The sequence below is a fragment of the Suncus etruscus genome, chromosome 15, assembly GCF_024139225.1.
Source record: "Suncus etruscus isolate mSunEtr1 chromosome 15, mSunEtr1.pri.cur, whole genome shotgun sequence".
Taxonomy (NCBI): Eukaryota; Metazoa; Chordata; class Mammalia; order Eulipotyphla; family Soricidae; genus Suncus; species Suncus etruscus.
In genome coordinates, this window is record NC_064862.1 from 85,730,412 (window position 1) to 85,743,040 (window position 12,629).

Consider the following 12,629-nt stretch of genomic DNA (forward strand, 5'->3'; position numbering starts at 1 on the left):
TATTTACAATAGCCAGACTCTGGAAACAACCAACATGCCCTTCAACAGATAAATGGCTAAAAAAAAAAACTTTGGTACAATGGAATATTATGCAGCCATTAGGAAGATGAAGTCCTGAAATTTTTTTTATACATGGATGTACATGGAATCTATTATGCTAAGTGAAATAAGTCAGAGGGAGAGAGATAGACACAGATTAGTCTCACTGATCTATGGGTTTTAAGAAAAATTAAAGACATTACTGTAATAAGGCCCAGAGACAATAGAGTTAATTAAGGGCTGGAAGGGCCAGAAGGACTGGCTCACAATTTGAAGCTCACCACAATGAGTGGTGAATGCTGTTAGGGAAATAACAACTAGCATGGCAATGTTAAAGAATGAGAAAAGTAGAATGCCTGTCGATAATACAGGCAGAGGGAGGAGGAGGTGGGCATTGGTGGTGGGAATGTTGCACTGGTGAAGGGGGTATTCTGTTTATGACTGAAACCCAACTACAAACATGCTTGTAATCATGGTGCTTAAATAAAGATTTACATATAAAATAAAATAAAAGGGGCCAGCGAGGTGGCGCTTGAGGTAAGGTGTCTGCTTTGCAAGTGCTAGCCAAGAAAAGATCGCGACCGTGGTTCGATCCCCCAGCGTCCCATATGGTTCCCCCAAGCCAGGGGCAATTTCTGAGCTCTTAGTCAGGAGTAACCCTGGAGCATCTAATGGATGTGGCCCGAAAAACAAAAAACAAACCAAAAAAAGAATTAAAAAAATAAAATAAAAGGTTAAAGTATTAAAAAATAAAGAAATCTTGGTTCGAATCCCGGTGTCCCATATGGTCCCCCGTGCCTGCCAGGAGCTATTTCTGAGCAGACAGCCAGGAGTAACCTCTGAGCACTGCTGGGTGTGGCCCCCCCCAAAAAAAAACAAAAAACAAAAAAACAAAAAACAACAACAACAAAAAATAAAGAAATCTCTGTCCAATGATGTGCAGCAGGATTCCCTATAACAGCCCTTACCTTGTCCTGCCTGTGATTGTAGGGTCGGCCCACCTACTGACTCTTTGGCAGGAAGAAGGCGGAAGTCATGGATTCACGAAAACTTGACAGGGAAGTGGAGAAGCTCAAAGTAAACGGTCCCAGCTTGGAAGACGAAGTGAGCTTCTCACATTTTCTGTTCCTGCTGCTGGCACTACTCTCCCAGAGAACTTGGGAGAGGGGGATGCCTCTTTCAGATTCTCTCCCACTTTGGCTCCTGAGCTTTACACACAGAGCCATTTGGGATTTGGGTGAAATGACAGTCCCACTGACCATGGCCTCCTTCCCTTAAGACTTTTAAAAATGTGTTTTAGAGCCACACCTGTAGGTGCTCAGGGATACCTCCTGGCCCTTCACTTAGAAATTACTTATAATGGAACCCCAAGGGCACCCTATGGGATGCTGAAAAATTGAGCCCAGATTAGCTGAGTGCAAGGCCAGCTCCCTCCCATTGTCCTATCTTCTTTTAGCCCTCATGACTTTTTCTACTGAGCAGAAATACCAATCTGAAAGAAGGGGTTAGTGCTTCCTCCAAGGTTTCAGAAGCTGTTTCAGAAATTCTCACCAAGAGCCAGTAAGAAACCCAGGGATGTGCTTGGAGAAGTGGAAGAACTCAGATTTCATTACTCCAGAGAACCCAGTAGAGTTCATGCTCCCAAGACTGGGCTGTGAACAAAGGTGAGAGTTCCTTCTGTAGAATGTTGATATAACAACTTATATACAAAAGGTCTGGATACACCAGCAGTACAGGGTGCAAAGGATGGAGGTATGGGATGGGATGCATGCACCCCAAATAGGAGTGGAGGGAGGACAACAAGGGTGGTGGAAATGGCCCTAATTCGCTGTCACTATGTACCTTAAATAGGACTGTGAAAGACTAATTCATATTGGTCACAATAAAAATATTACAGCAGAGAGGGCACTTGCCTTGCATATGACCAATGTGGGTTCAATCCTCAGTACCCCATCGGGCCCTTTGAGTTCCACCAAGAGTGATCCTTGAGCTAAAAACCTGGATACATGCCCTGAGCACCATTGGATGTGACCCTAAAATTAAACATAAAGGAATATCTGATGGGGATACTTGCAGGCATCTGTAAGGAGAGTAGAGAAGCATAAATCTCCAAGCCTACAATTTTACAAGGAAGCATCAGGACCACTTCATGAAAATAATCATGCCAGGAATCCATTTCTTCAGTTCTCAAAATGACAAAGTAAGGTGGCTGGAGTGATAGCGCAGCAGTAGAGATTTGTCTTACACGTGACTGACCCAGGACGAACCTGGGTTTGATCCTCAGTGTCCCATATGGTCCCCTGAGCCAGGAGCGATTTCTGAGCGCATAGCCAGGAGTAACCCCTGAGTGTCACTGAGTGTGGCCCAAAAACCAAAACCAAAAAACAAACAAACAAACAAACAAAAATGAGAACATTTCTAGGACATCCCTGTCAGGGCAAATCAAAACCCAAGCAAGAGAGAGTTAGAAAGAGGGTGTAATTGAGGTAAAGTAAAAGAAAAAAGGTCAGGGGCCTTAGAGCCAGTACCTTAGGCAGAGAGAGAGAGAGAAAGAAAGGGGGTAAGCAAGGTTGGGTCCAAAGAAAGGAGTCAGCCAGGGAAAGGATCAAAGAAAGGGAAACAGTAGCAGAAGCAGAAAAAGGCAGCAGGAGCAGGGAGTCTGGCAGTTTCTCTAGCAATTTGACAGTGAACATCCAGCAGGAGCAATTCTGCAGGGGCAGTGGCCTTTGCACTTCAACCTCAGCTTTGTATACCCTTGGGCCAACTGTCCTCCTGTGGCAGTTACAGGGGCCAGGCATCTGGTAACTGACATCTTCACCCTTAAAAGGACAATAGTCCTCTTATAGCCTTATGGCTGACTAGGGGCCATAAGAGTCTTCTGGTGTTCACCTTTTTGAAGTGAGTGGGTTTACAGTGTGGTTGAGTGAGAGCCTATAGAGAAACTGTGGTACAACTACACAATGGAATACTATTCAGTCATTAGGAAAATAATGAAGTCATGAAATTTGCTTCTGTATAGATGGAGACAGAGTGGATTATCCTGAGAAAAGAGTTGGAGCAAGAAACATAGAATGACTGCACTCATTTGTGGGATATTAGGGATAAAAGATAGTATGTTAATAATACCCAAAGGAGGACGAGTCCATGATAGGAAGTTTGCTACAGAGAGCACATTGAGTACTATGATACTATGAGAAGGGAGCACTATGACAAGGATAGTTGGAAATTATCATTCTGGACAAGAAATGGGTGATGCAAAAATAAAAGAAATAAAATAAAAGTGGATAATGACAGGAGGTAAAGTTATGTGCATGATATTGTTACTCTCAGTAACAGATTGCCTAAAAGGAAAGAGAGAAAGAGAATTTCTGCCACAGAGACAGGCAAGGTGAAGGGCAGGATAGAAACTGGAGACTTTGGTGATGGGAAGTGTGTACTGGTGAAGGATGCTGGACTTTGTATGACTGAAGCTCAATCATGAACAACTTTGGAAATTGTGTCCTAATGGTTATTCTGTTAAAATGTTATTAATATCCTTCCTCTGGTACTCTAGGGCTACCACTGGGACACACACTCAAGGGACCAGTGAGGTGGGTCCCGAAGAGGAGTTTAAAAGGAGTCCCAGACTTTCCCCATTTCCCACCCGGCTCCGGAGGGAGGGTTTGGGTAAGGGTGGTGAACTTCTGGGCTTCCAGCTCTTGAAGGATTTCTTTCCTTCCTGGGAGCCGGGTGTTTTTGCCAGCCTGGGGAATGGCAGGCCTCTGCCATGCTAAAGGTTTTTTGTTTTTTTTTTTTAACCAGGCCTAAAAGGGATGTAGGGCTTGGGTCACCCCAGCTGCCTTCTACCTCCTTTCTCTGGTACTCCAGGGTAACCACTGGGCCACATGCCCAGGGGACCAATGAGGTGGGTCCCGACAGGAGTTTAAAGGGGACCCCAGGCTTTCCCTATTTCCCACTCAGCTCCGGAGGGAGGGTTTGGGCGAGGGTGGCGAACTTCCGAGCTTCCAGCTCTTAAGGGGTCTCTTTCCTTTCTGGGAGCCAGGAGTTTTTGCCAGCATGGGGAATGGCAGCATAAGAGCAAAATAGGTGCTGGCTTTAGGAAGTATCCAGCAACTTTCCTTCCTACCCCTGTCCATTATGAAACCAAGCAGGGGCTAGTGCCCCCACACTGAAAGTATAAACAATTATTTGGATATCATTGGGTTTAATCTGTCATATACAGAACGTCTATGTTGTATACTTTCCTTCCCACCTTGGCTCACCACCCAGAAGCTCACTTTTAGTCTTTTACTCCCTCTCTCCCACCGCCTATTACCCCACATTTAACCATTTTTACCCTCAGTTCTTGGCTTCCTATGAAGCACATTATTATCCCCACCCAAGCTAGCTGCCAGCCCGCTGCCAAAGTGAAAATATAGACTCTCAGGCTGAGAAGAAACAAGTACTCTATTCCTTCTTATGTACTCTCAGCAGCCTCATGCCCTCCACCTTCCTTCACTGTGTAACTGTGTTTGCTACCATACTAGGTTTCTGATTAGTTCCCATTCAAAGGCATTTCCTGATATGGAACTGCTGGCAGTCATTTTGCAGACTCTAGAAGGCCAAATAACAGAGCAAAGTGGCGTCCAGGATTCAGCATCCTCCTCCTGACTATTTCTAATGACATAAAAGGGGCATGCATATTTCCTTTAAATATCCTAGATGTATTCCCTTAACTGCTATAACTCTTATCGAATATCCCCTTATACAGTGACAATTGTGCCCACTGTATTTTTTTTTGCTTGTTTTCCTTTCTTTCTTTGTGATCTGTTCAACAAGGAATTATGGTAGAAGCGTCTTTTGCTTTAGAATTCATGTTAGAACCAAGTTAAGGGGATTGTTGGACTTGTTCCCTTGGCTCCCCAGAGGTACCAATAATACATGGTGGCATTATTACTTTTTGCATAGGTGCATTAAAATGGAAAAATACTACATATGCAAAAAGTTATTATCTAATACAGATAGAAACACAAATTTTTGTAATGCAGTTAGGCCTTATACCCTGAACACTGGCATAATGACTTGGCTCAAGCCTCCAAAGAATGGGCATTGCCCATACATTCCTGAATCATTGAGCATCTATGGAACAACCACAATTGTCTACAACATCACCAGGAGGCAAACCTCTACCAGGGGAGACCCTGCCGCTACCCTGGCATTGACTTTATTCCTAGGAGTGTTCCCTTAACACCCAGATAACTCAGCGACAGCAGCAACTTGCTTGCAGGGCAGATTGCTCCACATTTGATGGTGAGGTGAAACTGGAGGATTCTCCACATCCTGACTTCGATGAAACATAGAAACCATAATCCTTCTGGCACAGAAACCAGAATCTTTAACTACAGAAACTGGATAACAACAGCTAATGTGTGAAAAAAATTTCACCATGACCACTCAGGGGTTGGACAATCTAGTATGCCTGGAACCCAGAGTCAGTCTTATGTCAGAGCACTTCAGAAATAGGGTCTCTTTGTATTTAGGACAAGGTTTTTTTTTTTTTTTTTCCCATTTTACTCATATTTTGCTGGGCCTATGCAAACAACAATTGCCACTCTCACACCATTATTGCTATATTTATTTAACTCTTATCCTTTTTTATTTTTTAAAGAAGAGCTTACTAAACTTTCTGCTGGTGCACAATAAATTCATTGTGAGTCAATAGTTTTCAAAGATATTCTTTCCTTTCTCTTCCATCTCTTTAGTTTTTCTTTGTTCCCTTTCTTTCCCTCTTTCCCTTTCTTTTTCTTTCTTTCTTTCTTTCTTTCTTTCTTTCTTTCTTTCTTTCTTTCTTTCTTTCTTTCTTTCTTTCTTTCTTTCTTTCTTTCTTTCTTTCTTTCTTTCTTCTTTCTTCTCTTCCTTCCTTCCTTCCTTCCTTCCTTCCTTCTTCCTTCCTTCCTTCCTTCCTTCCTTCCTTCCTTCCTTCCTTCCTTCCTTCCTTCCTTCCTTCCTTCCTTCTTCCTCCCTCCCTCCCTCCTCCCTCCCTCCCTCCCTCCCTCCCTCTCTCTCTCTCTCTCTCTTTCTTTCTTTCTTTCTTTCTTTCTTTCTTTCTTTCTTTCTCTTTCTTTCTTTCTTTCTTTCTTTCTTTCTTTCCTTTTTTTGGTTTGTTTGTTTGTTTGTTTGTTTTTGGGCCACACCCATTTGATGCTCAGGGGTTACTCCTGGCTAAGCGCTCAGAAATTGCCCCTGGCTTGGGGGGACCATATGGGATGCTAGGGGATCAAATCGCTGTTGTGATCTTTCCTTGGCTAGCACTTGCAAGGCAGACACCTTATCTCTAGTACCACCTCGCCAGCCCCCGACCTCGCTTTCTTTCTTTCTTTCTTTCTTTCTATCTCTCTCTCTGTCTTTCTTTCTTTGTTTCTTTCTTTCTTTCTTTATTTATTTCTTTCTTTATTTCTTTCTTTCTTTGTTTCTTTCTTTCTTTCTTTCTTTCTTTCTTCTTTCTTCTTTCTATCTTTCTTTCTTTCTTTCTTTCTTTCTTTCTTTCTTTCTTTCTTTCTTTCTTTCTTTCTTTCTTTCTTTCTTTCTTTCTTTCTTTCTTTCTTTCTTTCTTTCTTTCTTTCTTTCTTTCTTTCTTTCTTTCTTTCTTCTTTCTGTCTTTTTTTTTTTTTTGGTTTTTGGGTCACACCCGGCTGCGCTCAGGGGTTTCTCCTGACTCTCTGCTCAGAAATCGCTCCTGGCAGGCTCAGGGGACCATATGTAATGCCGGGATTTTAACCACTGTTCTTCTGCATGCAAAGCAAACACTCTACCTTCATGCTATCTCTCCAGCCCCCTCTTTAGTTTTTCTTTCAATTTTCTATTTTTTTTTAAACATGTTGTGGGTGGGCCCGGAGAGATAGCACAGTGGCGTTTGCCTTGCAAACAGCCGATCCAGGACCAAAGGTGGTTGGTTCGAATCCCGGTGTCCCATATGGTCCCCCGTGCCTGCCAGGAGCTATTTCTGAGCAGACAGCCAGGAGTAACCCCTGAGCACCGCCGGGTATGGCCCAAAACCCCCCCCCCCAAAAAAACAAAAAAACAAAACAAAACAAAAACATTTTGTGGGGCCGGAGAGATAGCATGGAGGTAAGGTGTTTGCTTTGCATGCAGAAGGTCGGTGGTTCAAATCCTGGCATTCCATGTGGTCCCCTGAGCCTTCCAGGAGCGATTTCTAAGCGTAGAGCCAGGAGTAACCCCTGAGCACTTCTGGATGTGACCGAAAAACCAACCAAACAAACAAACAAAAAACATATTGCTTTTGGTCTTCCTAAAATGTATTATTATCAGTTATGTCAACTATGTAATGCATTTTCTTTAAATAAATTAATTTTAAAATGTTATTAATAAAAAAGAAACATGGGTAGGGTCCTATTTTCTTCATCAATGCAAATTTTGGGTTGTCTGACTCCATGTGACGCCTCTATTCCTTGGGTTTTGATAGTAACAGTTGTGTGGCTAGCTTGAGTTTTCTTTTTTGTCTCTTTGGGGCCATATCCAGTGGTGCTCAGGGGTTACTTGCTGGCTCTTCTCTCAGGAATTACCCCTGGCAGGCTTGGAGGGCCATATGGGATGTCAGGATTGAACCCAGGTCAGCTGCTGCAAGGCAAACACTCTACCCACTATACTATTGCTCCAGCCAAGTTTTTTTTTAATACTTAGTTTTTCTCATTGAATTACTGTGAGCTAGTTACACGATTATCAAGTGGTTCACGGTTGAATTTCACTCATACAATGTCTCAACACCCAGCCCTTCACCACTGCACGTATTCCACCACCAGCATTTAGGATTTTGCTGAGGTTAGTGATGGGAAGGATTGAGGGGACCTCAAGAAATCAGAGGTCGAGGGAAACCCAGAAATAAATTTAGCAGATATTTGAGCTTGATTACTTTGGACTCAGTCACGAGGGAAAGAGAAAAAAAAAAAAAAAGAAATGCCCCACCCAATGTTTGTTCTCCCAGCTGTGTCAGGAATTTTGTCTCTTTCCTCACCCCTCGACTTTTCCTGGAAAAGTGATACTGTCAACCCGTCTATTGTTCTCCTTTTTGAGAAAAGAGCAAATTTGGGAACCAATCAGGACAGACCAACCTCTGAATTATATAAATTAGAGAATCCCAAGCAAGCCGTGAAACAACAGAGCAGGGAGAAGAGAGCAAGATGGCTGAGATGTTTACCCCCAAAGGACCTGGAGATCCAGGTGAGGCTGGCAGATATTGGAACATAGAGTTTTGAAGTTCTGGAGAAGCCCAGGATAGTTCTGGCTTTGCATCCAGAGAATTGGGTTTGGCTGGTAATAGACTCAGTATGTGTTTGTCCTATGCAGAGCAGGAGACATTTGGGGACATGGACATGATTGAGAACAAAGCTGGACTGTTCCAGAACTTAAGGAAAAGATGGTCAGGTACTTGGGGTGGGGATGTTCAGTCACCTGAGGAAGAGGGTGGCCAGGTAGTGCCTCATGTGGGCACTTGGGGCAAGGGAGGGCATGAGTCTCAGTCCTGTCCCTGCCCTTCCCGCAGGACACCTGCCTAGGATCAGGCTTGGTCACCTCCAGGTTTTCATCTCTTTGAGCTTCTTCCTGGGTCTCATCATTGTACTGGTCCAGGGTGAGTTCAAGGCAGCAAGGGTCCCTACACACACTGAGATTTCTCTCTGGGAAGTACTTTTCTCCTTTTCCTTATTTTGGGGGAGTTTACACATGGTGAGGGGGTTACTCCTTGCTGTGTGCTCAGGAATCACTCCTGGGAAACTGGGGATCCAAGATGGGTCAGCTGCATGCAATGCAAGTGCCCTCCATGCTGTGCTATCTTGACAATCCTATCTTCCCCAAATGAGTAGAAATTGGGCTCCGAGACCCCAGCAGTGTGATGTGGCACCCTCTGCATCCTGTCTTGGATTGTTTCCTTTTATGGATATAGATCAGAGTCATTGTGGAAGCTGAAACTCTATTATCCTCAGGCGATGACATGGAGTCATGCACTATTTGGGAGCCACTGAAGGAGGCTTCCCTGTTCTGTTGTTAGTCTTCAGGGTCCACCAATCCCTGCAGAGCTGTACTTGGGGAAATCAGAAGAGTCTAAGCTCAGGTGAGGACCTGGACATTACATGGTCCAGTGGGTGGGGGGGAACCTAGGCTTCTGGACTTGGAGGGAGACTCCAGTTCAGGTAAAGGAGGAAAGGTAGGAAAAGAGGTTGAAACTCCGAGTTGGTGAATTGCTCTGAGAGCCTCACTCTACTCCTCTTTCAATGGGCTTTGCGGATTCAGTGAGAGGATTTGGCCTCACCTCACTGCATACAGTTGGTGCCTAATCATTGCGTCCTTGTCTGCAGTTGTGGATTCTCGGAATCAGATCCAGGACGATCTGATTAAGATCAGACAACAGATGGCCCAGTTGAATGTCACTCTGGGTAAGTCAAATTCAAGATCAAGTTCAGAAGGAGCAATGGGGTTAATTCCAGCTTCTTTTATGAGGGTGTTGGTGCCTCCCTCTGTGATGCTTAGGGCTGATTTCCTGGCTTTGTGCTCAGGGATCACTCCTTGAGGGGGTTGGAGGAAACTTTTGGGAGATCAGGACTAGAACATGGGTCAATGAAGTGCAAGGCAAACACCCTCATCACTGTACGATTGATCCAATGCTACTAAAGCCTTCAAGGATGCAAGTCTGAGGAGAGTTGGGACTTCTGGAGCCATTCCATTGGGGTCCCAGTCTCTGAACTGCTGAAGCATGCTAGGACCCAGCCCAGTCCCTTGCATCTGATCCTCCCCTTCTCCCCAGAGAGGCTCTGCTGGCCTTGTCCATTGGGCTGGGAGTCCTTCCAAGGAAACTGCTACTGGTTCTCCAGGTCTCAGAGCAACTGGTTCTATGCTTCCAAAGCCTGTGAGCGCCTGAAAGCCAAGTTGGTGATCGTCAACAGTAAGGAGGAGGAGGTGTATATCTCTATGTTAAGATATGTACTAATCAACATCAGTTAAGAGTCCTGTACCTCCAAAGAAATAATGACTAGAACAATAGAAATCCTCACAGACTGGGAGACCATATTAGCCCACCAAATGGGCAGAAAATATTGGTCTATTTGCTAGAAAACAAAAATCCAAAATATGGAAGGCACTACCGAAGCCTCACATCCAAACTCAAACAAACTTCCAAAAGCAAGAACTTGCTCAAAGAAGACACACAGGTTGCCAATAGGTACATTAGTAATATCTCTCCACCATTGATTATCAGAGAAATTAAAGACAAAGCTACACTGAGTAGGCTCAGTAGGTTCTGAAGGTCCTCCTGGGGTCCCCCCTGTGACTGCTGTCAAGACCTTCTCCCACCTTCTTCAAACTACTAGAATCTGAGGACTGAGAGGACAGTATGCATATCAAGACATGCAGTCAGGGAAGGCTTCCTGGAGCAAGAAGTAGCTTTCTAGAGTGGTGCTCTGGAGGTGGTCCCAGAGAAAATACATACAAAAGGAATTGTAGTTTGGAGAGGCAGTGAGTCTTAGAGGTATCTCTAACCACCTTATGAACCAGTGCACACTCATACATGTTTTTGATAATGCACACACGTGTTTTACTGAAACACACATACACAATTCCACTGAAAAGTCATCTTGTGCAGCTGAAGACAGGCTGAACCACAGGAGGAACTTCCCTGGGTATAAAATTGTAAAGAGAATGTTTAGATCTGCCTCATCTTCATCTTTCTATTTCCAGGAATTCCTGCAGCTTTGGGAGATCCGGCATGATAAGAAAACCTGGATTGGACTTACAGACCATCACAATGAGTCATCCTGGGAATGGGTGGATAAGACTCCTCTTCGTGACAGGTGAGCCCTCAGAGACACAGACTAGTGACTGAATCAGGGAAAAACATCCAACGATGTCTGGAAGAGGACAAGTAGGAAAGCAATGAATGTTTCTCAGCTTCATATATAAGTTCACTTCAGGAGCTGAGGTAAAAGAAGATGCTAGGCTCCACTTTGGATGGGGAATATATTTTGATTCTTTCTTGGGATGTAGCCACCTGAATTTCAAATTTATTATAATACTACGATTTACCAAGTTAACAATATAGTTGTTTCAGGCATTTAATGTTCCAACATAATCCCATCACCAGTGTGACAAACTTTCTCCACCAATGTCCTCAGTCCCTACCATCACCGAGCCATCTCCCTTGAAATTATGTGAATTAACTTCCTCTTACATGTTACAACACAAAGACAAATAGAATGATCAAAACTTAGATCAATAAGTGTGCATTTGTGGGGCCAGAGTAAAAGTACAGTGGGTAAAGCACTTGCCTTGCATACAATAAACCTGGGTTTGATCCCATATGCCCAAGTTTCCAGCTATGATCCCTGAGTTTAAAACTAAGAGGAATCCCTGAAATGAGGGGTGTGGAAAAAAATAAGAATCAATATCTGATCATTGTTATATTTCTCAATGATGTTCCTAAAGTTATTTTCTGAGAATGTATTAGATGTTAGGTATAGCTGGACCTTTTGTGATCATGTTTAGGCTCAATAAATTTGGTTAACTTTTCATTAAATTGCAGTGATCCTATTGGCCTGACAGCACGATGATATTTGGAAGTATTGTGTGGCTAGACATATGACTGCATGATCCAGGATCTTTAGATTTAGAGCAAGTGGGAGGCTTGGCAGTTTGATAAATCGAGTTTTGAAGCCTAACCTTATTTAAGTCATAGGGTGTTGGGTGTGGCTGTAGGCAGCTGTGCCTTCAGGCAGAAAGAGGAATCTTCCTTCCTCTATTCTGAGGACTGAGTTTTATTAGTCAGGGAAGTCTATCTGGGAAGATACAGCATGCATCATATCCTTTTGCAAACATCAGAATTTTTATTCTGATTTGCATTTGCATTTCTGGAATGCAGTTTGCATTTCCAATCTTGGAATTCCTCCTCCTCTGATGTTGGAATCGGTTCCACATCCTTTCCCTCCTCCCCCACCCCCCCCCTTTTTTTTTTATAATTAACCAACTTATTCCCAAGAACTTGCTCCTTCAAGTGGGTTGGGTTGGGCTGAGTTTGCAGTCTGTGAAGGAGGTTCATACCTCTGCTGGTGTTCACAGCTACTGGAAACGAGGAGAACCCAATGACATTAACAATGAGGACTGTGCCGAGCTGCTTGATGATGGCTGGAATGATATCCCGTGTACTTCGGAAATTGCTTGGATCTGTGAGAAGCCGGAACTTCCCTGCCCTTAATTTTACCTTTGACTGTTCCTTCTGACACCGATCTCAATTGGACAATGTGCTCGGGCTCTCCTTTTGCTGATCTTCTGCTCCCAAATGATGTTACATCCCTAGTGACAGTACCCCTATTCTACCGATGGTTTCAACCTCACCTTGGTACCCATATAATCCCTTAATAAAGTCACATGTTGAATTCTTTCATGTTTGAAAAGAGTGTCTATAACTTCACCATTCCTTTATTCTTTAACTTTTAGCTATTTTATATTTTCTAGGGTCAATGTCTTATTTTCATGTTTTTCTCTACTGACAGGTATTGAATTTTCCATGGATCATTTGAGTAGGCATGTAATTTTGATGGGAAATATAC

General features: G+C 43.6%; 2 protein-coding genes across 2 annotated transcripts in view; both read left to right on the plus strand.

Annotated features, from left to right (window-relative positions):
- LOC126031177 (CD209 antigen-like protein C) overlaps window positions 1–12,629 on the plus strand; it is a 228,640-nt gene that overhangs the window by 15,984 nt on the left and 200,027 nt on the right. The gene's annotated exons all lie outside the window — the stretch shown is intronic.
- Window positions 8,208–12,629, plus strand: part of LOC126030076 (CD209 antigen-like) — a 67,438-nt gene continuing 63,016 nt past the window's right edge. The window contains exons 1-7 of the mRNA XM_049788276.1: window positions 8,208–8,256; window positions 8,383–8,460; window positions 8,579–8,665; window positions 9,390–9,467; window positions 9,836–9,987; window positions 10,765–10,877; window positions 12,139–12,245. Of these exons, the coding sequence (XP_049644233.1) occupies window positions 8,217–8,256; window positions 8,383–8,460; window positions 8,579–8,665; window positions 9,390–9,467; window positions 9,836–9,987; window positions 10,765–10,877; window positions 12,139–12,245 (655 nt within the window). The 5' untranslated portion in view covers window positions 8,208–8,216. The remainder of the gene's footprint in view (window positions 8,257–8,382; window positions 8,461–8,578; window positions 8,666–9,389; window positions 9,468–9,835; window positions 9,988–10,764; window positions 10,878–12,138; window positions 12,246–12,629) is intronic.